Source organism: Bubalus bubalis, chromosome 1 (assembly GCF_019923935.1).
Source record: "Bubalus bubalis isolate 160015118507 breed Murrah chromosome 1, NDDB_SH_1, whole genome shotgun sequence".
NCBI classification, from domain to species: domain Eukaryota; kingdom Metazoa; phylum Chordata; class Mammalia; order Artiodactyla; family Bovidae; genus Bubalus; species Bubalus bubalis.
In genome coordinates this window covers 24,117,636-24,141,343 of record NC_059157.1, presented here as the reverse complement: position 1 = coordinate 24,141,343, position 23,708 = coordinate 24,117,636, and the positions used below count along the sequence as shown (strand labels likewise).

At 37.8% G+C, this 23,708-nt stretch overlaps 1 protein-coding gene across 6 annotated transcripts in view; it reads right to left on the bottom strand.

Moving 5' to 3' along the window:
• The window catches only part of TUSC3 (tumor suppressor candidate 3), a 207,425-nt gene that overhangs the window by 85,486 nt on the left and 98,231 nt on the right, over positions 1-23,708 (bottom strand). For 5 of the 6 annotated variants that reach the window (XM_025279233.3, XM_044937925.2, XM_025279242.3 and 2 more), the window contains exons 3-6: positions 22,916-23,033; positions 18,899-19,039; positions 15,876-16,016; positions 413-502 (exon numbers count right to left, since the gene is read on the bottom strand). In XM_025279233.3, coding sequence (XP_025135018.1) covers positions 413-502; positions 15,876-16,016; positions 18,899-19,039; positions 22,916-23,033 — 490 coding nt within the window. The remainder of the gene's footprint in view (positions 1-412; positions 503-15,875; positions 16,017-18,898; positions 19,040-22,915; positions 23,034-23,708) is intronic. The other variant, XM_025279263.3, reaches the window with a different exon arrangement.

Here is a 23,708-nt window from a genome sequence, read left to right as displayed (position 1 = left end):
TCTTCTGAACTAAATTAAATTTACCAATGCTGGGATGCTCGTTAAACTGTTTCTATTTCCTCTTTGGGCATTACATAGTATTGCCATAGCAGTCTACAAAGTTGAAAAAATAATTTATGTGTGTATATTTGGTATGGTAGGTACACTGAATTTTTTTTAATCTATGCCAAAGCAGTCCTCACCGTAAAATATATATGCTTATATATATATATATATATATATATATATATACACACACACACACACACACACACATGTGCATGTGTGTATGTACATAGTGGAGGAACATGAGAAAAAATGGAACATATATTTAGATTTACAAATAAACTCTTTCTTACTAAATATTAAATTTCTGACTGCCATGTAAACAGGATTCAAGTTCATAATATTGATGCTTAGAACATGCACTTACCACTTGTCCATTGTGTGGGTTTTTATGAGCATATGGTGGTCCACGGATGTGATTCCACATCTGGCCAGAAGTCATAGCAAAGACTATACACTGAAAAGACAGGGTACAGTGTTATACCATGCAAACTAAGAAATGGGGGAACACTGCAATCTTTAAAAAATGGTCATGAAACTACTTTCAAATACCATGTATATCAGCTCATCTGTTAAAAGCATTTTCATTTACTAATTATGGGACCTTTGGTAAGTAACTTATTCTTCTGTTGGCAGATTTGGTATCTATAAAATGGTGATACCAACTATGCTTAAGACATATATTAATAACCAAATTGGGTAACATATATAAAGCATCTGGCATGGTGACTGATAATCTCATATGTCCTAACCAGAGGTAAAGCACAGTTAAAAGCATAGATCAAGCATGATGCTTTTAGATAGAGCCAGGAATAATTCATAGAAACCACATAACTGCTAGATCCAGCAAGAAAGGCTGTATTTGGAAAACTAATCTTAAAAATCTGAGGCATTACAGAGAGGGTAGAGGAGAGAGTATAAACTGGAAGTCAGTCAATCTCTATAACTCAAATGTAAGCATGTTTTGTTTAAATCAGCTATGCTTAAATTTATAAACTTGGGCATCTTTAGACTAAAATGTGTCTTCAGGTTAAAACGCTTCTGAATGTCTCAGAACTTGCCCAGCTCAGTTTTTGAGCTGCCTGCCTCTGGCAAGTAGCTGAGATGTATCAACAAAGATTCAAGGTCAGAACTAAGCAATGTGACTAGGGATCTAAACATGTTAGATCTGCACAATTTCTAAAGCAGGTAAGAGGATACCAAAGGGAAACAGCAGGATGGGGGAAATTATGGAGAGTTTTTAAATCCAGAAAATAAATCCAGATTCTGTTTCATAACTTCCTGGCAACCACTGCATTTCAGAAGAAAATGAAAATGATATAGCAAGATTATAAAGATTAATATGAATCCTTTCCCTATTTTCTTGATAATAATTCTGAATTTAACACAAACTTCTTAAAAGCCAGATTTGACCTCCAGACTTTGCCTGGATTGAGATATTTCTGAAAGCCAAGATTTTACAGAATACTTGCACTTTAAACTTTGACGGTGCACTAGAATACTAGGCCCAGAGTGACATAGAGAATGATGTACCATCTAAAATATCATAAAAAGTGGGAAATTGTTATATGAGAAAAATAAATTCTATCTCTTGTTTACAGAAGATCATATCAGTGATTTAAAGAATATATGAAAGTCGAATATCCTGTAGATTATAATATAGTAGTGTGAAAGGCAGAGTATATTTTAAAATCCAGGGAAAGATGTACCTAGTGAATAAACATATTTCAAGTATAAGCAAATGACATTTTTGTTTTTAGTAGACACTCTAAAATTCGAGTTCTGAATTTTTTGAGGATCAAACCCTTGTGGTCACTAAATCAGCACTAAAATTATATATATTTCTGGTTTTACTTTTACCCATCTATATTCCTTCTCTTTTACTGCTTCAATTGATATTCCTAACTGTGGTGGAAAAATGCATGATCAAGTCTGTATTTTAGAAGGATGGTACTAGCCACACTGTGGAGAACAGACTGGGGAAAAGTGTAACTTGAGGCACAGACATCAGTTTGGAGGCTGATACACAAAACTGTTTGTGAGACTAGAGTGGCCAATTCCATGCCTTGTTCAGTCACTAAGTCCTGTCCGACTCTTTGCGACCCCATGAACTGTAACACAGCACGCTTCCCTGTCTTTTACTATCTCCCAGAGTTAACTCTAATTCAAGTCCATTGTCATGTCATCCTCTGTCATTCCCTTCTCCTCTTGCCTTCAATCTTTCCCAGCATCAGGGTCTTTTCCAATGAGTCAGTTCTTCCCATAAGGTGGCCAAAGTATTGGAGCTTCAGCATCAGTCCTTCCAATCAGTACTCAGGGTTGATTTCCTAGGATTGACTGGTTTAATCTCCTTGCTGGCCAAGGGACTCTCAAGAGTTTTTCCAGCATCACAGTTCAGAAGCATCAATTCTTTGGCACTCAACTTTCCTTATGGTCCAACTCTCATATCCATACTGACTACTGGGAAAACCATAGCTTTGATCATATGGACCTTTGTTGGTGAAGTGGTGTCTCTGTTTTTTAGTACACTGTCTAGGTCTGACTCATTGGAAAAGACCCTGATGCTGGGAGAGATTAAGGGCAGGAGGAGAAGGGGACAACAGAGGATGAGAGGGCTGGATGGCATCACCGACTCAATGGACATGGGTTTGGGTGGACTCCGGGAGTTGATGATGGACAGGGAAGCCTGGCATGCTGTGGTTCATGGGGTCACAAAGAGTCAGACACAACTGAGCAACTGAATTGAATTGAACTGAACTAGGTTTCTTGGGGCTTTTCTTCCAAGAAGCAGTGTCTTTAAATTTCATGGCTGCACTGACCATTCACAGTGATTTTAGAGCATAGAAAATAAAGTCTTTCACTGTCCTTTTCATCCAAAGTCTGTCCACTTTTCATCTATTTGTCATGAAGTGATGGGACCAGACACCATGATCTTTGTTTTATGAATGCTGAATTTTAAGGAAGCTTTTTCACTCTCCTCTTTCACCTTCATCAAGAGGCTCTTTGGTCCTCTCGCTTTCTGCCATTAGTGATATCATCTGTATATCTGTTATTGGTATTTCTCCTGCCATCTTGATTCCAGCTTAAGTCATTACTTAAGCACTGTAATGACTGGCATTTTGCGTGATGTACTGTGCATATAAGTTAAATATGCAAAGTGACAATACACAGCCTTGACGTACTCCTTTCCCAATTTGGAACCAGTCCGTTGATCCATATCCAGTTCTAATTATTGCTTCTTGTCCATATACAGGCTTCTCAGGAGACAGGTCAGGTGGTTTGGTATCCCCATCTCTTTAAGAATTTTCCACAGTTTGTTGTTATCCACACAAAAGCTTTAGTGTAGTCAATGAAGCAGAAGTAGATATTTCTCTGGAATTCCCTTGCTTTCTCTATGATCAAACAAATGCTAGCAATATGATCTCTGGTTCCTCTGCCTTTTCTAAAGCCAGCTTGTACATCTGTAAGTTCTCAGTTCACATAATGCTGAAGTCTAGCATGAAGGATTTTGAGCATTAATTTGCTAGCATGTGAGATGAGTGCAATTGTGTGGTAGTTTGAACATTCTTTGTCATTGCCTTTCTTTGGGATTGGAATGAAAACTGACCTTTCCAGTCCTGTGGCCACTGATGAGTTTTCCAAATTTGCTGGCATATTGAGTGCAGCAATTTAACACCATCATCTTTTAGGATCTGAAATAGCTCAGCTGGAATTCTATCATCACCTCCACTAGCTTTATTCATAGTGATTCTTCCGAAGACCACCTTGACTTCACACCCCAGGATGTCTGGCTCTAGGTTTGTGACCATAGCATTGTAGTTATCCAGGTCATTATGACCGCTTTTGTACAGCTCTTTTGTGTATTCTTGCCACATATTCTTAACCTCTTCTGCTTCTGTTAGGTCCTTGCCATTTCTGTCCTTTATCATGCCCATCTCTACATGAAATGTTCCCTTGGTATCTCCATGGATACCATGGAGAACAGTGGTATCAAGGGAACAATTCCATAGTAATGACAGAATTGAGCAATTTAGATAAACAGAAATATTTAAGAAATGGAATCAACAGACTTCATTGATTGATTGACGTGATAGAAAATAGTAAAAAATTAACCTCTGAGTTGCTGATCTGAAGAACAGTGTACAGTCAGTAGTGCCACCCAATGAGATAAAGAATAAGGAAGAAGCTTGTGAGGGTAAAAAGGAACAAGGTTACCCAGATTTGGAGTTGAGCTTTTTAAATTATTTTTTTAACAATAGGTCTTTGTTGGTAATTTATTTTAAATGCAGCAGTGTGTACATGTCAATTCTCAGTTGCCGATCTGTCCCTCCCCACAAGCCCTTCTCCCTGGTGACTGTTTTTTTCAACATCTGTTTCAAAAATAAGTTCATTTGTGTCATTTTTTTAAAGATTCTGCATGTAAGTGATACCATATATTTCTGTTTTCTGATTAGTATGATAATGACAGGTCCATCCATGTTGTAGGCAGTGGCTACATCTACATCTTGTTAATGCCACACCTGCCTAAGATTCCTACGGAGCCAACCTCTTTATATTTGGGTCTATATATGGTTTTCTATGAAGCCTTTCCAGTCTAATTTACTCATTTGACAATTATTCACTGGACAGTAGGAATATAGCAATGAATAAGGTAAAAATAATCCCTACCCTTAGATGAAGATCCTCAGTAAGTGACATGTGCCCTGAGTCATAAAAAATAAGTAGGCATTCCTCCTTCACTCATTCAACATTTATATACCAAGAACCGACTATATATTCAAGAGGGCATCCCTGGTGGCTCAGATGGTAAAGAATATACCTGCAATGCAGAAGACCTGGCTTTGATCCCTAGGTCTGTTTAAGAAGCTGAGAATAAAACAAAGAACAAAAATACAAGGGAGACACTATCTTCATGGAGCTTGCATTCTATAGGGAGAAAGTAGTAAAAAAAAAAAAAAAAAAATTTAAGTAATTTTATGATGAAAGTGTTAGTCGCTCAGTCTTATCTGACTATTTCCGACCCCATGGACTGTAGCCCGCCAGGCTCCTCTGTTGATGGGATTCTCCAGGCAAGAATACTGGAGTGGGTAGCCATTCCCTTCTCCAGGGGAGTCTTCCTTGACCAAGGGACTGAACCCAAGTCTCCTGCATTGCAGGCAGATTCTTTACCATTTAAGCTACTGTTGCTGCTGCTGCTAAGTCGCTTCAGTCGTGTCCGACTCTGTGCGACCCCAGAGACGGAAGCCCACCAGGCTCCCCCGTCCCTGGGATTCTCCAGGCAAGAACACTGGAGTGGGTTGCCATTTCCTTCTCCAATGCATGAAAGTGAAAGTGAAGTCTCTCAGTCATGTCTGACTCTTAGCGGTCCCATGAACTGCAGCTCACCAGGCTCCTCCATCCATGGGATTTTCCAGGCGAGAGTATTGGAGTGGGGTGTCATTGCCTTCTCCGATTTAAGCTACTAGGGAAATCCAAAATAATTAGAGACAATGAAAACTGAAGAACAGTAGGGAAGGAGAAAAGTCATGAGAGAAGGATTGCAGTACTTATGAGTGGTCAGCAGGGGCCTCTCCAAGACAGTGGAGCTCTCAGCAGACATCTGAAGATGTCTACAAGCCAGCAAAATACTTGGGAAAAGAGGGAAGAGCCAGTGAGCCAGGCTGTGTTGAAGGAGAATACCTGGCGTATTAATAGACAGTAAAGAAGCCCAGAGGACTGAAGGACAGTTGCTGAGGAGAGGAGAAACGGATAAGGTTGGTGAGTAGTGCAAGGCCAGATCCAGAGCCCCTGGGTTGGAAAATTAACCATATGGTGTGTAAAGGTGGAGGCTGGGATACAGTTCAAATGCTATTGCAAGAAGTGGACTGTGAAATAATTAGACCTTAAAGGTGGTAAGTATGGTGAGAAGTTGTTGGAATCTAGATGTATTTTGCAGCAAGAACCAAGAGGATTTTCTGAGATTAGATGTGGGGTATAGGAGGAAAGAAGTGGTGAGAAAAGACTGAGGTTTTTGACTTGAACAACTGAAAAAATAAAGTTGCAGTTAGCTGAGAAATCAAAGGTGTGGGACAATTAGGTTTGGGGACTAAGGTTAGGAGTCTGTTTTGAGACACCTGGTAGGCTTCCAGGTAGAGATGCAAGATGAACAAGTTGGATTTATCAGTCTGGAGTTTACAGGGAGATCTGGCCCCAAGATAAAATTCAGGACTCAATAATAGACAGTATTTCCTGAAGCAAAGCATGGCAACCCACTCCATTTTTCTTAACTAGCTGGAAAATCCCATGGACAGAGAGCCTGGTGGGCTACAGTCCATGGGGTCACAAAGAGTCAGACACAACTGAAGCGACTTAACATACACACAATAGACCGCCTTTAAAGCTGGACACCAATTAAGTAAATATAGACAGAGAGGATGAGCAAGATCCAGAAGACCCTCCAAAGTAGGAAGTGAAGGAGATAACAAATGAATGAGCAAAGATGATTAAGAAGTAGCAGTGAGAGAAGTGTGGCCCCCTGGAACACAAGAAAGTGGTTGTGGACGAAGAGAAAAGGTGTGTAGATACTGACGCAAGACCAGTGATGTGAACTAAACCCAGAACTAATATCTGAATTTATGTCCCTGGAAAATATCTGTGCCCTAGACTACAGCATTTTCAGTGGAACAGTGAGTGAGACAAAAGCCTTATGAGAAAAGAAGGAAACAACGTCGACAACTGTTTCAAAGAGTTTTGCTATAAAAGGGATCATGTAAATAGGACAGTTTCTGGAAGGGAAAACAGCAATATGTCCCTTCAGGATGAATTAAGGAGCTGTGTGCCTTGCTAATTAGAAAGGTTCAGTAATAAAAGAAAAAATAAGGATGACAGAAAAAGACGGCAGACTGTCGGTGCACGGTCACTGAATAGCAAGCAGAGCAGGAAGGAGACCAGTACCCAAGCGGGGGTGTTAGTCTCAGAAAAGAGTAGAAATGGTTCAAGTAACAGAGAACAGACTCCAAGAGGCCATGCATAGAATGCGGGGGTGGAAGGAGATCTAGGTACTTAAACGAGATAAAAACAAACCTTCATTTTCACTGTCTGGTAAGTATGCAGTTGACAGATCACAATAGTTTTAACAGCACCTGTTTCATACTCGAACATTTTCATATTACAACAGTTACAGTGGATATCTCAAAACATTTGTTTATACTCTTAACTACTTCAAATCTGCAGTAGTTACTAGATCCACACTAGGTTTGGTGATTTAATGCATTAATAAGGAAAGGTATAAACTACAGTGTGACAAATGTTACATACACATGAGAAAATGCTCAAATTTTAAAATGAGAAGTTAAAATTAAATAGCAGTAGCTATATTACGTATGCTTTGTTATAGAAGTTTTTAAAAATTCATCTTAATACATGATTTATTCAAGATTCTAAGAAATGGTTCAATAAAACAAAAGCAGGCTTAAACATGGTATACTTGCTTAATCATTTGAAGTAGTGACAGATGTGTTTACAGTATTTATAATTACACACAGAACTGTGGGCACTTCTCACAACATAATAAAATACCAAATAAACTTTGACAGTGCAAAATGGCCTAGAATTATTAAAATTCTTTCTCTAAAATAAGTATAAATGGTATTTCTTATTTTTTTACTTTAATAATGGAAATGTCCAGCACTTTACCACTCTAATTTGGAAATTTAAATTTTTATAATTAAACTACAAGTTTACTCTTGTATCTTATTTACTAAAATAAAAAAGGACAAAAATGGACATGATTTAAAGGGTACAGCTTAATGAATTCTAACATGAATACACCATTATAACTAACACTGAGATCAAGTAGAATATTATTAAAAAACAGTCCACTGGTGCCTTTGCCTAATTATTTACCTCCATTGACCTCTGAAGGGGTAAGAAAATTTTCTTGAAAATGCTGCATCATAGAGTATGTGTATACCAGGCTTTAGTGACTTAACTACCACTTGTATCTTTCTTTAGAACAATGTCTCTCCTGATTCTCTGCCTGGTTTGTTGTTTCGTTTTTTTTTTTTTTTTTGTATGCATATTTCACAGTTTGTTTATATATTCCCCTGTTTATGGACACTATATTGTTTCTTTCAGAGAGGTATATTTGTGAATAAAACTTCTATGAATATTCAAAGACAAGCCTTTGTATGTACACACATTTTCATTTCTTTTTGATAAATAACCAGAAGTGAAATTGAAGACACCATTTAACATTTCCACCAGTAATATATGAAGACTCATTTTCCTGCATACCTGTCCTAACCTTAATGTCACCTTTCTTTGAAATTTGAGCATATTTAATAGGCTTCTATGGGTTAACTACTTTGGTTTTAATTTACATGTTCCAAATGACTAAACTTTAAATGTTTCTTGGGACATTTCTATATCTTCTTTTATGAAGTGTCTGTTCAAACCATTAACCCATTTCTCTCTGCCTGTTTTTCAAATTCATTTATTTGTTGTTTTTGCTATTGAGCTGTATGAGTTTTTTTTACCTATTCTGGGTTGATGTTCAGTTGCCCAGTCGTGTCCAACTCTTTGCGACCCCATGGACCACAGTGCGCCAATACCTTATTCTGGGTATTAACCCCTTAACAGATACATGGTTTGCAAATATTTTCTCCCATTCAGATGATCTTTTCATTTTGTAGATGGTTTCCTTTGCTGTGCAGAAGCTTCTTGGTTTGATGCAGACCCCACTTATTTTTGCTTGTTTTGCGTTGGCATTTTATGTCAAATACAAAAATTTATCACCAAGAACAACGTCAAAAAGCTTACCACCTATGTTTTCTTCTGGGAGTTTTACAGTTTCAGGTCTTGAATTCAAATCTTTTCTCCATTTTGGGTTAACTTTTTGTGTGTGGCTAAGGTAGGGGTCTGGTTTTATTCCTCTGCATGTGGCTGTCCAGTTTCCCAACACCATTTATTGACAAGACTTTCCTTTCCCCAACACCTATTCTTGGCTCCTTTGTCACAAATTAATTGATCACATATGCGTGTTTATTTTTGTTCTGTCTATTCAGCTCCATTGATCTGTATGTCTAAGTCCAGTACCCTTGTATTTTGATTACTACAGTTTTGTAATAAAATTTGAAATCAGGGCGCCTCCAACTTTGCTTTTAAGACTGCTTTGTCTATTCAGCATCTTCTGTGGATCCATACAGACTTTAGGATTGTTTCTTCTATTTCTGCAAAAAGTGCCTCTGTAATTTTGATAGTAATGCACTGAATTTATAGACTGCTTTGGGTAGTATAATATTTGGTAGTAAACATTTTAACAATACTAATGCTTCTAATCTATGTGCAAAGTATAACTTTCCCTTTGCTTGTGTCATTTTCAATTTCTTTCATCAGTGTCTTAGCAGTAAGTTTAACCAAGGAGTTTAAAGACCTGTACACAAGTAACTACTAAGTTATTTCATTCTTTTTGATGACTTGTGAATGAAACTGGTTTTTTAGTTTCACTGACAGTTTGATATTAGTATGTGGAAGTGCCACATTCTTCTGTATACTGATTTTTTTTAATCCTTCAACTTTACTGAATTCATTTATGAATTCTAGGAGTAAGAGTCAGACACAATTGAGCAACTAACACTTTCACCCCTAGAGGAGGAAATGGCCACCCACTCCAGTATTCTTCTCTGGAGAATTCCAGGCCAAGCAGCCTGGTGGGTTGCAAAAAGTCACACAACACTGACCGACTAACACTTTCACTTTCATATACAGTATTATGTTACTTGAACAAGGACAGTTTTACTTCTTCCTTTCTGATTTCGATGTCCTTTTTCTTGCATAACTGCTCTCACTTGGACAGCAAATATGTCAAAAGTGCTGAAAGTGGACATCCTGGCTTTCTTCCTGATCTTACAGGAAAAGCTTTCAGCTTTGTACCACTGAATACCATGTTAGCTGTGGGTTTATCATATAAGGCCTTTCTTATGTTGAGGTATGTTTCCTCTATTGAGAAATTTTTTTTTTCTTTTTTTTTTTTTTAAATTTTATTTTATTTTTAAACTTTACATAACTGTATTAGTTTTGCCAAATATCAAAATGAATCCACCACAGGTATGAATGGAGAACAGAAGCTGGGGGATTACTCCATGTACTGGATATTCACACTGAGGCTTATTTGTAGCTTTATAATAAGCAAAAAACTCAACACAAGCACATTCAAATGCAAAAAAAAAAAAAAAAAAGGTAAGTTCATCTGAGTAACTTTTAAATGTCTGAGTTTATATAGGCCATTACCTCTCCTCATTAAAGAAAATTAAATGCTAAATGTATTAAGAAAAGTATACCCTAATAAGATATTAACTCATTTCATTAAATTGTTGTCATACTCCCGATGTGAACAAAATTATACATTTGGCTATATACAAAAATTACCTATAAACAGACATGAGTGAGTGAGTGAATTTGCTCAGTCATGTCCAACTCTCTGTGACCCCATGGACTGTAGCCTACCAGGCTCCTCTGTCCATGGGATTTTACAGGCAAGAATACTGGAGTGGGTTGCCATTTCCTTCTCCAGGAGATCTTCCCGACCTAGGGATTGAACCCTGGTCTTCTGCATTGTAGGCAGACGCTTTACTGTCTGAGCCACCAGGGAAGTCCATAAATTGACATACCTGTCTTCAAATGGCCAAATGATTCAACTACCTAATGGGAAAAGCTGTTTGTTAGAAGTTACTCCACTGGAAACAAATACTATCAGCAATTATTTGATTCTCACTTATAAATATGCCACAGAGATAATACCTGTATGATATTACAAAGTATTAATGCATAATTTTATTCAAGAAAAATTTGACAGAAAAAGGAGCTTATTCCACTCTGAAGTCAGAGCTGCCCTGTAGTTCAGAATGCTCACAAAACACACATTTCTACTGATATACCATAATGTATAGATGCCAAAGAAACTTTCATAAATTGTGAAAATTATGTAGTAATAAATATATTAATCTGGAGCTTACATTTTTCATAGAACATAATTAAACCAATATAATGTGTTTGAGACAGAAGAAATATTATGGCATATGAATCATCCTACAATGCAGAGCAATGGTGTTAAAAGGCAGAGAACAGCTTCTATCCTACTGAGATTTACTGTGATAATAAGGCTTGGGTTATTAGATCTTTTTAAATGATATTTTTATCTTTCACAATTTTAATTGTGGATTTTTAGGAGGCTTTTATTTGTGTTTGAAATGGATGCAACTACTCATTACATTCATATTCCTGGTTTGAAATGACAGTCATCTATCAGGAGCATTAGCCTGCCATAGGCAAAGGCAATGGCAACCCACTAGTACTCTTGCCTGGAAATTCCCATGGATGGAGGAATCTGGTAGGCTGCGGTTCATGGGGTTGCAACGATAGCCTGCCACAGGAGAAAGCAATGGCAACCCACTCTAGTACTCTTGCCTGGAAATTCCCATGGATGGAGGAATCTGGTAGGCTGCAGTTCATGGGGTTGCAACAATTCTGACACGATTGAGCGACTTCACTTTTCTGCGTTGGAGAAGGAAATGGCAACCCACTCCAGTGTTCTTGCCTGGAGAATCCCAGGGACGGGGGAGCCTGGTGGGCTGCCGTCTATGGGGTCGCACAGAGTTGGACACAATTGAAGCGCCTTAGCAGCAGCTTGCCATAAAGCTCTGCATTAAGGGCTACAAAACATAACATTTTATACAACCATTCTACTTCAAACTCATCATGAAACAGGTACTCTGTAGGTTTTTTATCATCCTCCATCTTAAGGGGGTGGACGAAGTTCGGAAAGCAGAGTGAAACCAAACCAGAACCAATGCTTTATTTAGCTCCAAAAAGAACCAACAGTACCTATATTTTAACAAGCATTTCCCCCCTAGGAAGCATGAGACCAAGAACAACTTATGACTATTCCTTCACCTATTTTTTTCTTTAAAGCTCAAAACCAGAAAGCTATAATATCTATGTATGTTTCAACATTTGCATATATTACTTCTTCTATGCCAGGAAATTGCAAGCTTAGTCTCTATCCTATACCTTAAAGCACTATGAATAGATTTCTCTCCCCAGCATATACTTGATTCTTAATCCCATGACTCATATACAATAATATGAAATAATAATGAAAAAGAAGAAAAAAATTACCAGCCCTAGAATACAGTCTGCTCAGAACTAAGGACTCAGAGGTACTCTGGCATCTGTTCAAAGGTTAAGACACAACTGCTACTTGTATGTATGCTGCTGCTGCTGCTAAGTCGCTTCAGTCGTGTCCGACTCTGTGCGACCCCAGAGACGGCAGCCCACCAGGCTCCCCCGTCCCTGGGACTCTCCAGGCAAGAACACTGGAGTGGGTTGCCATTTCCTTCTCCAGTGCATCAAAGTGAAAAGTGAAAGTGACGTCGCTCAGTCGTGTCCGACTCTTCACTACCCCATGGACTGCAGCCCACCAGGCTCCTCCATCCATGGGATTTTCCAGGCAAGAGCACTGGAGTGGGGGTGCCATCGCCTTCTCCGACCTGTATGTATAGTCATTCTTTACTATGAAGTGAGCATGTCCATAGAAATTCTCCACCAAACTGTTTTTTCATTCTTTTCCTTGTGCATACAGTTTTTACATTACAAAACTGCTGTGCTGTTGTACAGAGTTCACTACTTTTTTTAAGAACTTCATTTTACTGTGCAAGCCAAGGATTTCAGTAAATCAGATAACAGTATTTTGCCAAGAATTATTTCAAAATATATCATTTCCAAAGAACAACAAGATATTGGTTGTTTTAAATAAACAAATGTCTAGCAATCTGAGTAAATGATTCAATATTTTGGATGGCCTCTTAACTTTGTAAGGATAGCCCAAAAATTGGATTTAAAAGGACTGGAATTGGACAAATCCAGTTTTTCATGTAAAATAGTTTTTCATTAAACAGAATCAAGTTTGGTGGTGGTAATGGTGACAGAAAATGGTAACAGAGATTTAAATTATTTCTGACCTCACTGTTTAAGCTTCATAAGCCATCAGCAGATGAGGAAAAATTAAAAAAAAACACAAATCTGTTTAATTCAACATTTTATATTCAGAGTTTTCAAGCATATATTTTGAAAACATGTCTGTTTTCTGCAGCCTGTTATGGCTTCTGAAAGGCTGCCATTGGGGAGTAGACATACCTGCCAAGATTTCCTTCTCAAGTATGTGTCTATGAATGTTAGAGCATCTTCTGTTATGCCAAGCTCATTAGCTTTCAAGGATTCAAAGAAAAAAAAATCTGTATGATGTGGCAGAGGGTGTGAGAGAATTGACCATTTAAGTACTAACATTTATTTGCCATATAAATGTTGTTAGACATTTATTTACAGTTGTACTGACTCACTGCATCCACTGGATTAAACATCCAGCATATGAGGCACACGCCAGGTTTAGAGAACCCAACACTGTGAAAGGGCTTCCTTGGTAGCTCAACTGGTAAAGAATCCGCCTGCAATGCAGGAGACCCTGGTTGGATTCCTGGGTCAGGAAGATCCCCTGGAGGAGGGCATGGCAGCCTACTCCAGTATTCTTGCCTGGAGAATTCCCATGGACAGATGAGCCTGGCAGGGTACAGTCCATGGGGTCGCAAAGAGTCGGACATGACTGAGCAACTAAGCACAGCACAGCACTGTGAAAAGTACCAAGTCTTAAGTTAGATGTACACAGAATCCTATCCCAGGTGTGAGGTTCTGCAAATTTAGTTTACTGAATCTGTTTCCTTGTCTGTAAAATGATGATAATAGAAATTCCTTTTCATAGTCATTATAAAGAATAAGCATAAGAAACATAACCCCCAAAGAAGGAAGAGGGGCTATAATGTCCATTACTTACAGTAATAACTCTACGTCTCTTCTTGAGGAGTGAAAGTTAGTCACTTAGTTGTGTCCGACTCTTTTGTGACCCCATGGACTGTAGCCCACCAGGCTCATCCATGGAATTCTCCAGGCAAGAATACTAGAGTGGGTTGTCGTTTCCTTCTCCAGGAGATCTTCCCAACCCAGAGACCGAACCTGGGTCTCCTGCATTGTGGGTGGACCCTTTACTGACTGAGCCGCCAGGGAGGCCACCTCTTCTTGAGAAGGGAGAATAGTGTATGCAGGTGTATCATCTGGGTCTACGTCAGATACATGGTTACATCGTAAGCAGACTTAGTTTTTCAGGAGACTGAAACAGTGACAAAATTTGGTATAATGCTGCTGAAATACTGAAGGAATTTTAACCTTCCAATAACACTTTGAAAGAAGGGGTGTATTTTTTTTCACCAAGACAGTGGGTGGCTTAACTGAATGAAGCAACCTGAAAACCAGACTAAGCAACGTCCAAAACACTTTCAAACTTAATGACTACGGTGACTGAGATCACCCACTGGATCCAATTACAGTAACTGGAGTATAACTAATAAATCTCTTTAATTCAGTTATCAAAAACTGAGAAAATATTAAGAAACTTTCCTTGAAAAATCCTCCTTACACTAAAAAAATCCAAACCTCAAAATCTTATTTCTCTGTCTGCCACAAAGCCATAGAGGATCTGTTTCAATTTCAAGACATTAGCTATTATTGCACATGATGGGTGCTTTAAGGTGAGTTGCCTGGGATGCTCACTTACCAGTCTGTCCTACTGTATCTAACTCAATCATAAACACCACTGTTTGCTGAAAAATGGAAGGATGGAGGGCTACTGCACGAAGGTAAAACCAACAAACTGACACTTAGCTGTAAATATATATATGTATACATATACATATTAAATAGCTTCATGTTTTATATTGTTTATAAATGTTTTATACATCTTTTGTTACTTTTAAGTATCATTTAAGTATCATTATTTTCTTCTTCCTTTGGGAAAGAGATTTTAATCATCTAAATTGTTTACTGTGTAAAAATCCTAAAGATTATTGGAGACCTTGAATTCAGAACTGTTCAACTCTAGTATTAATTTTATTTTACTCTGTAAATTGTGATAAAATTTTCATGTAGACAGTCATATATGCAAATCACAAATTAAGTAAATAGTAACATCTCTTTCTTTACAGTTTTTTATTCCCTGTATTTCTTTCTCCATTCTTATGCTTTGACCAAGACCACAAGTAAAATGATGAAGAGCAGGTGACTGTAGGCATCATTACTAAGATACTTGCTAGAGATTTTAAGATACTGTTAACCTAAAAAACATAAATGATGTCACACACTCTAGGAAGCCTGTCATGACTTTTCAGTACTCAAGATTAGCTGTCCTTCCTATGTAGTATGTAATCCTCTAATCCTGTGTGCTTACTTCCATCACAGCATGCAGAATGTTACATGATTTATCTCTTGATTAGTATCCCTGTGATGAATTACAATCAGGTGGGGTTTATGTCTTACCTTTATATCTCTGGTACCTAATAATTATCAGGCACATAGTAGAGACAAAAGAAAAGAGTTGCTGGGGAAAAAAATAACTGAATGAGTACATTTCCAAGTGCTTCAGACTCTAAGAGTCTGTAAGTATTTTTAGTGTAATTAGTAAAAATACACGAATCCCTAGTGTATTTCTAAATGTATTACCATACATTTGTCTAGCACTCGTAATATGCCAAGTACACATGGAAAGACATTACATTTTAGTTGTGAAAACTGAAGGAAGAGAGCAAAATCTACATTAATGGTGAACTTAAGTTATATCACCTAAGTCCTAAAAGTTAATTCTTCTCATCCAGACTTGATTTTCATTACAGTTATAATCTGGATCACTTTGTTAATATTACACAACTTGGACCATTACCCAAAGAAATAGGGTAAATGTGTTAACATACCAGAGACACCATGGCCCAACCAGTCTTGTTATAGATGAACTCCAAGTTGTTCCTTCTTAAATAGAGCAAACCACCCACAAGTGACACCAACAAAGCCAAAGCGATGGTGCCAGAGTAGTTGGGTGGCCTGAAGACACGAATCTGCAACAACACAATGAAAATGTTTTAAAGTTCAGGAAAAATATTAATTTTTTTCTCTGATATGCTCGTCCTTCTGATCTTTAACACATGTAATTCAGAAAGGTACCACCTTACTTTTCATACCAGGCACTAACATTCCTTTTGTTCTTTATGAGTCAAAAATATATGCCCTAAAACCTCATGGCTATGTAACAAAACATGCTCTTCTGGTGCTTTTAGGTGAATACAGTTAAATATATGCAAAACCTACTTACATTCAACTCAGAGCTGTTCTGGTACATGATGATGAACCAGATAATCATGATGATCCCGAACATGGGATCATCTGGTAAAAAGGAGAGGTGAGATGGGGGGACTACTACTTGTATTATTTCAAATTGGAATTTTTTAAGACATTTTCTTTTCAACAACTTTACTGAGCTTTAATCCATATACCATACAATCCACCCACTGAGAGTGTACAATCCAGTGATATATTTTTTTTAAGCATATTCAGATAGGTGCAGCCATCACCACAGTTAGTATCAGAACATTTGAATCACTTCAAAAGGAAATCCCATTCCCTTTTGGCATCCACTCCCTTATTCCTCTCACCCTGCAGCCTTAGGCAACCATCAATCAATCTACTTTCTGACTCCATACATTTATTCTGCAATTTCATATAACATGTAGTCTTTTGTAACTGGCTTCTTTCACTCAGTATGACCTTCTCAAGGCTCATCCTTGTTGTAAAATGTGCTGCTGCTTCATTCCTTTTCATGGCTAGTATTTCCTTGTGTGGATATCACACTTTGCTTATCCATTAGCTAAATAATCAGTTGGATATTTGGGTTGTTTGCACCTTATGGCTCTTACGAATAATGCTGCTGTAAACATTTTGCACAAGTTTTTGTGTAGTGTATGTTTTCTTTTCTCTTACATATGTATACCTAGGAGTAGAATTTCTGGGTCACATAGAAACTATGCTTAATGTTTTGAAGAACTGTCAAACTGTTTACCAAAGTGGTTGCACTATTTTGCATTCCCACAAGTGGTGTATGAGGATTCCTATTTCCCCAACTTACTTTACAAGGTGAGATACTTTACAAGAACAAAGAAGCCAGCATGAAGGGGCTCCCACTAATCATATTTAGAACAATTTTGGTACCAAAATATTTAAGCGTAGTAGTAACAATCACTGGAGGGAAAAAAACAATATAAGATTGTGTACCAATGAAGGAATGAAATACAAAGAGGAGAGGAGGACTCTTGCTTACAGTAAAATGCCAAGGATCAATCTGAAATATGGACAAAGTGCTAGAACTGGAACATCATCATTCTGCAACCAGCATGATGAAATCTGGATCAGGTAAGAGTCATCAATGGATGCTAAATACTGACAAAATTTTGACGAGGAGTAGAATATCGGCATGATCCTAAATGTCTCCACATAGGGAGCTTACTATTTAGGAAGGACAGAGTAGGTCAACGGACAAAACTAGAATATACACAGAAGCTCAAATAGAAGTATATATTAATGTGAGTCTGTGAACATGATAACTGTACGGTCCTGTATTTCTTAGGAAAGACAATTCACCTTAAAATGATTCAGAAAAAAATGTGTGTGGTATGTAAGTATGTGTATAGACAGGGTGAGGGATGGGTAAGAGAGTAAGAATGCCAAAGCAAAAGCCATAAAAAGTTAAGAGTATGTGAATCCTGATATAGGGTATACATTGAGACTAGACTATTTTCATTTGTGGAACTACTTAAAGTTTTAAATTATTTCCAAATATGTATTTTCTTTTTACAAATATGGATCTGTCAACAACATATAAGTGTGATAAATAGGTCAGAATCATTTCTGATTAAAACTGAGTATTTCTTATAAAGAACTAGTAGTACTTTCCAATGTTACATTTAATATTTTGTACCAAACAAATGATACATTGTAGAACTGAATATCTGCCGAAATATTTCCACCAAAAAAGAGGTGGTCACCAAAATATCATTAATACCTATATTATTTTATGTACAATGATAGTATGAGAGACATCTATCTCAAATGAGAAATATGCTTACACCAGATTAATATCTCTGTACTATATCTAAGGGAAATGTAATTTTTAAATAGCTGGTTAGAATTGCTCACTGTAAAAAATTCTAGTGACATTAAGGCACAAAATAGCTATAGCCCTCCACACAGACATTAACTACCATCAACATTGTACATATCTCAATAATGTTTTGCTTTTCTAAATCAACTATAAATACTGTTTTTCTATCCTACTTTTTCACTTGTTATCCTTTGAGCTTCTTTCTATGTCAAATAATGCTGCACACCACTGTTTGTCTAGACTGTACACATTTAATTCAATTCTCATTTTTAGATATCTGATTTCTGAGTGATTTTCTTCTATTAAAATGTGTAATTTTTTCCCCATAGTTAATGATTGGGGGATAAGGGAAGGAAGGGAAGAATTATACTGTTAGAATTTATAGTCCTGAGAACAGCGTATGTCAGTGACATTTTCTCATATGGCTCATGAAAAGTGGGTATTATCCTATTGTTATTTGCCCAAAGGATAGATAAAAATTATACACCTGGTTTTTTAATTAGAGTGTCTTTGATTACTAAGACCACTGAGCAATATTCAGTATATTTTTTAGCCTCTGAAATTACTTTGTGCCTAACATGTGTTCTTTAATGGTTCACTGATATTTTAAAAACCATTATTCTAAAAACCATTTAAATTCACCTAACTCAAAGCTCAGCTTACAGCTATCAGATGCAGTTTTCCTAAAGCAGGAGAAACTGAAAAAAATCCTGTGGCCTTATTATAATGTTATACCAAACCAAGCTAATTAGACTATTATTAAAACTGTGGGGAATAAAAACATACATGAACATCCGTTCTGTCAGCAATCCACTTTGCTAGTTGTTCAGCGCCAAATCCAATTCTTTGAAGGTCAAAAGTATCAGCTCTCTTGGGTCTGCCTTTTGGAGGAAAATGCATGAACGTAGGAGCGGAGTTAATGTTGAGCTGTAAAACATGAGATAAAAAGACTAAATCTAATATCCCAGCTTTTTTTTCCTGCATGAATTTTGGAAAGACAGCATTTATTATGAAGAATCCAAGTGGATTTCCAGAGCTTAACCACTGTTTTTATTCATCTTGATATACTGCTGAATAGAAAAGAACTTATGAATTAGGCCAAGTTTGCTGAACCTTCACATACATCATTCATATTCTCAGCTGCATCCATATATTTCATTGGTCATTTCCTAGAATTCTACAACTAAAGAATGAAATGATTCAAAGTGCAAAACAAATACTGTAATTTGGGGGTACACGGATGATTTTCACTTCTTAAGCAGTTGTTAAAGAAAAAGGTTGGCATTTGATGAACGATAATAAATATATTATGTAATTAATTTCAAGTATATTGACTTCCCTATTAATTTTAAAAACTTTTTCTGTTCACCTCCTGTTATTTCAACTCTTAAAATAGTTACATCTCATTAATTATTTTCTAAAGGCAAGCTTCATTTGAAAAGTGTACTGAATACACACCACCCTAGTAGAAATGGTGTTTATTAATAATAATCTAAAAACAAACATGAGGTTAATTTGCATTGGGGAGTAAACTGCAAAGCATAGATAGATTAAATTCTTGCTGCCCAAGAATTATGAAAAATGCTTCAAATGAAAGGCAAGGAGCTTTTTGGCCCTGGCTTCCAATATATAGTTCAACATTCCCCAACAATGAGAAAAAAAATTCAAGTTAACAACAAACATTAGATCACGGTTCAAGGTAAAGATACAGCAGTACCAGCTGGGGCGTACATGTTATGGACATTTAGTAATTTTTACTAAATTGAACAAAACACAGTCACCAATTCCTTTCTCCCACTCCACACTTTGTTCGTGTGTGTTTTCCTGATAGGTGCACATGAGACAGTTACAGCCAACATGACTGATAGTGCAGAGCTCCCTCTAACACATCACTGACTTGCTGGTCTGTTGTCATACACTTAGCCTCAGCCATCACACGGGAGTCACATACAATTTACTTTCTGAACAAGTCCCTAACAAACCCAGGACTATCGAATTTCTACATGACGTGATTTAACCTTATGCTGCTGCTGCTAAGTCACTTCAGTCATGTCCGACTCTGTGCGACCCCATAGACGGCAGCCCACCAGGCTCCCCTGTCCCTGGGATTATTCAGGCAAGAACACTGAAGTAGGTTGCCATTTCCTTCTCCAATGCATGAAAGTGAAAGTGAAGTTGCTCAGTCGTGTCTGACTCTTAGTGACCCCATGGACTGCAGCCTACCAGGCTCCTCCGTCCATGGGATTTTTCCAGGCCAAGAGTACTGGAGTAGGGTGCCATTGCCTTCTCCCATTTAACCTTATATAACCCCCTTAAAGCTCAACATTCAGAAAACTTAGATCATGGCATCTGGTCCCATCACTTCATGGGAAATAGATGGGGAAACAATGTCAGACTTTATTTTTTTGGGCTCCAAAATCACTGCAGATGGTGACTGCAGCCATGAAATTAAAAGACGCTTACTCCTTGGAAGGAAAGTTATAACTAACCTAGATAGCATATTCAAAAGCTGAGATATTACTTTACCAACAAAGGTCCATCTAGTCAAGCCTATGGTTTTTCCAGTGGTCATGTATGGATGTGAGAGTTAGACTGTAAAGCAAGCTGAGCGCCAAAGAATTGATGCTTTTGAACTGTGAGTTCAAAAGTCAATTGATGCTTTTGACTTGAGAGTCCCTTGGACTGCAAGGAGGTCCAACCAGTCCATCCTAAAGGAGATCAGTCCCTGGTGTTCATTGGAAGGACTGATGCTGAGGCTGAAACACCAATACTTTGGCCACCTCATGCGAAGAGTTGACTCATTGGAAAAGACTCTGATGCCGGGATGGATTGGGGGCAGCAGGAGAAGGGGACGACAGAGGATGAGATGGCTGGATGGCATCATCAACTCGATAGACATGAGTTTGGGTAAACTCCAGAAGTTGGTGATGGACAGGGTGGCCTGGTGTGCTTTGTTTCATGGGGTTGCAAAGTGTTGGACACGACTGAGCAATTGAACTAAACTGAACTGAACCCCCCCTTAAATGATGTCATAAGGATGAAATGCTAATCCAAAAGGACTCATGTCCTACTTCTTATAAGAATACCAATCCTACTGAAATTTGTCAAGATTATATCATCATCACTGCTAACATTGAGTCTTTATATTCCAGGGACACTTCTAAGTGGTTCATGTGTTTTCTTTCATTCAATTTCACAACAATCCAAAGAGAAATATATCATTTTTATCTGTTTTGTACATGAAGACATTAAGGTATAGAGAGGTTACGTCCCTTGTCCAAGAATACAAAGTTAATATATGGAGATGATAAAATATGTAGATAAAATCTGAGCTCAACTGTCTGGCTCCCTGATCCCTGCTGTTAACCTATACTTATTAATTTTTTGTGTTTATCAGTACTTGATCATGCCTTTCAAATGTACAACTTGTTGCAGTACCCAGCATGGATTAGTTTGGGTATCCTTGTCTCTTTTTTTCCTCACACTGTCTGACCCAGTTCTTTACCAGGTCATGGAAAAGCATTTAGACTCAAGCTAATTTTAAGTGAACCATTAGTGAATATTTTTGCTTCCTTGCTTTCAAACTGATAATTCATTCTTCTTTGCTGATTTCTAGTTTCATCCTTGGAGAAGGCAATGACACCCCACTCCAGTACCCTTGCCTGGAGAATCCCAGAGACGGGGGACCCTGGTGGGCTGAGTCCATGGGGTCACTAAGAGTCGGACACGACCGAGCAACTTCCCTTTCACTTTTCACTTTCATGCACTGGAGAAGGAAATGACAACCCACTCCAGTATTCTTGCCTGGGGAGTCCCAGAGACGGGGGAGCCTGATGGGCTGCCATCTATGGGGCTGCACAGAGTCGGACACGACTGAAGCGACTTAGCAGCAGCAGCAGCAGTTTCATCCTTTTGACATCATTTAATCTTAATTATCCCCCTTAAAAGGCTTCCCTTGTGGCTCAGCTGGTAAAGAATCCGCCTTCAGGGTGGGAAACCTGGGTTTGATCCCTGGGTTGGGAAGATTCCGTGGAGGAGGGAACAGCTACCCACTCCAGGATTCTGGCCTGGAGAATTCCACGTAATCTATGGTCCACAGGGTCGCAAAGTCAGACATGACACCAACTTTCACTCACACTCACCCCCCTTAAAGGCCTTTTATCCCCCTAAAACCACTTAAAGGTTAAGTAAAACTTGATTATTGCTATTTAGTTGCTACGTCGTACCCTACTCTTTTGCAACCCTGTGGACTGTAGCCCACCAGGCCCCTCCATCCATGGGACTCTCCAGGCAAAAATACTGGAGTGAGTTGCCATTCATCCTCCAGTGGATCTTCCTGACCTAGGGACTGAACATTTGTCTCCTGTATTGCTGGTAGATTCTTTACCATCGAGCTACCAGGGAGGCCCCATGTAAAACCTACCTTGAATCTTATATAAAATTTCACAAATTTATGCAAAATACCACCCAAAGCACATACAATTAAATATCAAAATAAAGTTAATGGGGCGCACAGAGTCAGACATGACTGAAGCGACTTAGCAGCAGCAGCATGTAAACTGCCAATGTATGATGGAAAAAAAAAACATATTTCCTCTATGATGGAAAAGCTAAGATGTATTTATTCACTAATAGCAGAAACTGTACTGATAAAGATAATATTAACTGTAATTAATCATATCACAGAATTTAGTAACTACTCATTGGAGTCACTGAACTGTGTTTTTACCTGGCACACAAAGACGTATCAACCATAACCAACTCCAATAAATACGCTATTGAAACAAAATATAACTCTCTTACCTGTTGAAAAATGTCTGTTCCCTCATCATAGTCCACTTTACTGAAGAAGAGTTTGTTACAAAAGGCAGATGAATAGCGCCAGGAGTTAGCCAGTATTTGATATTCTTCGTTAGCTAGTCTGATAAGGATAATGGGACAGAGTGGAAACATTATCAGTATTCAAACGTTAACAAAGCTATTAATAAAACAGGAATTCTGGGGCAAGAGTTACCCTGGCTTTAGTAAGGACTGCAAGCTAAGAGTAGATTTTATATTTTAAATGGCTGTGGGGAAAGGAAAAAAAAAAGAATATTCCATGACACATAAAAATTATCTAAAATTCAAATTTTTATCATTCATGAATAAAGGTTTCCTGCAACACAGCTACGCTGATTCATTTACTTATTGCTGCGGCTGCTACTAAGCTACATAAGGGCAGAGTTGAGGAGTTCTAGTAGAAAGTGTGAGGGCAAAAAGCTCATCCTGGCCCTCTGTATAAGAAGCACGACAACTCTTGTTCTAGGGGATAAAATCATTTTGTGCCACTTCCTACATATATATAACTTAAATTTTCTAATGATTTTTTGTAAAAAGCACAGAGCAATTTTTAAGAATTTTGCAATTCACTTTAACAGAGAAATAAATATCATGGATATGTTTTAAAACTGTAAATATCAGTTATGCTCCACCTTTATGTATTCCATCTATCTAAAAATGCATTTACGTTTGCACCTAAAAGTAAGCAAAGATTTGAGTAGCTAAACCAAATGCCACAAACAAGCCCTCCTCTAAGAGCATATTTACTCTTATTTTG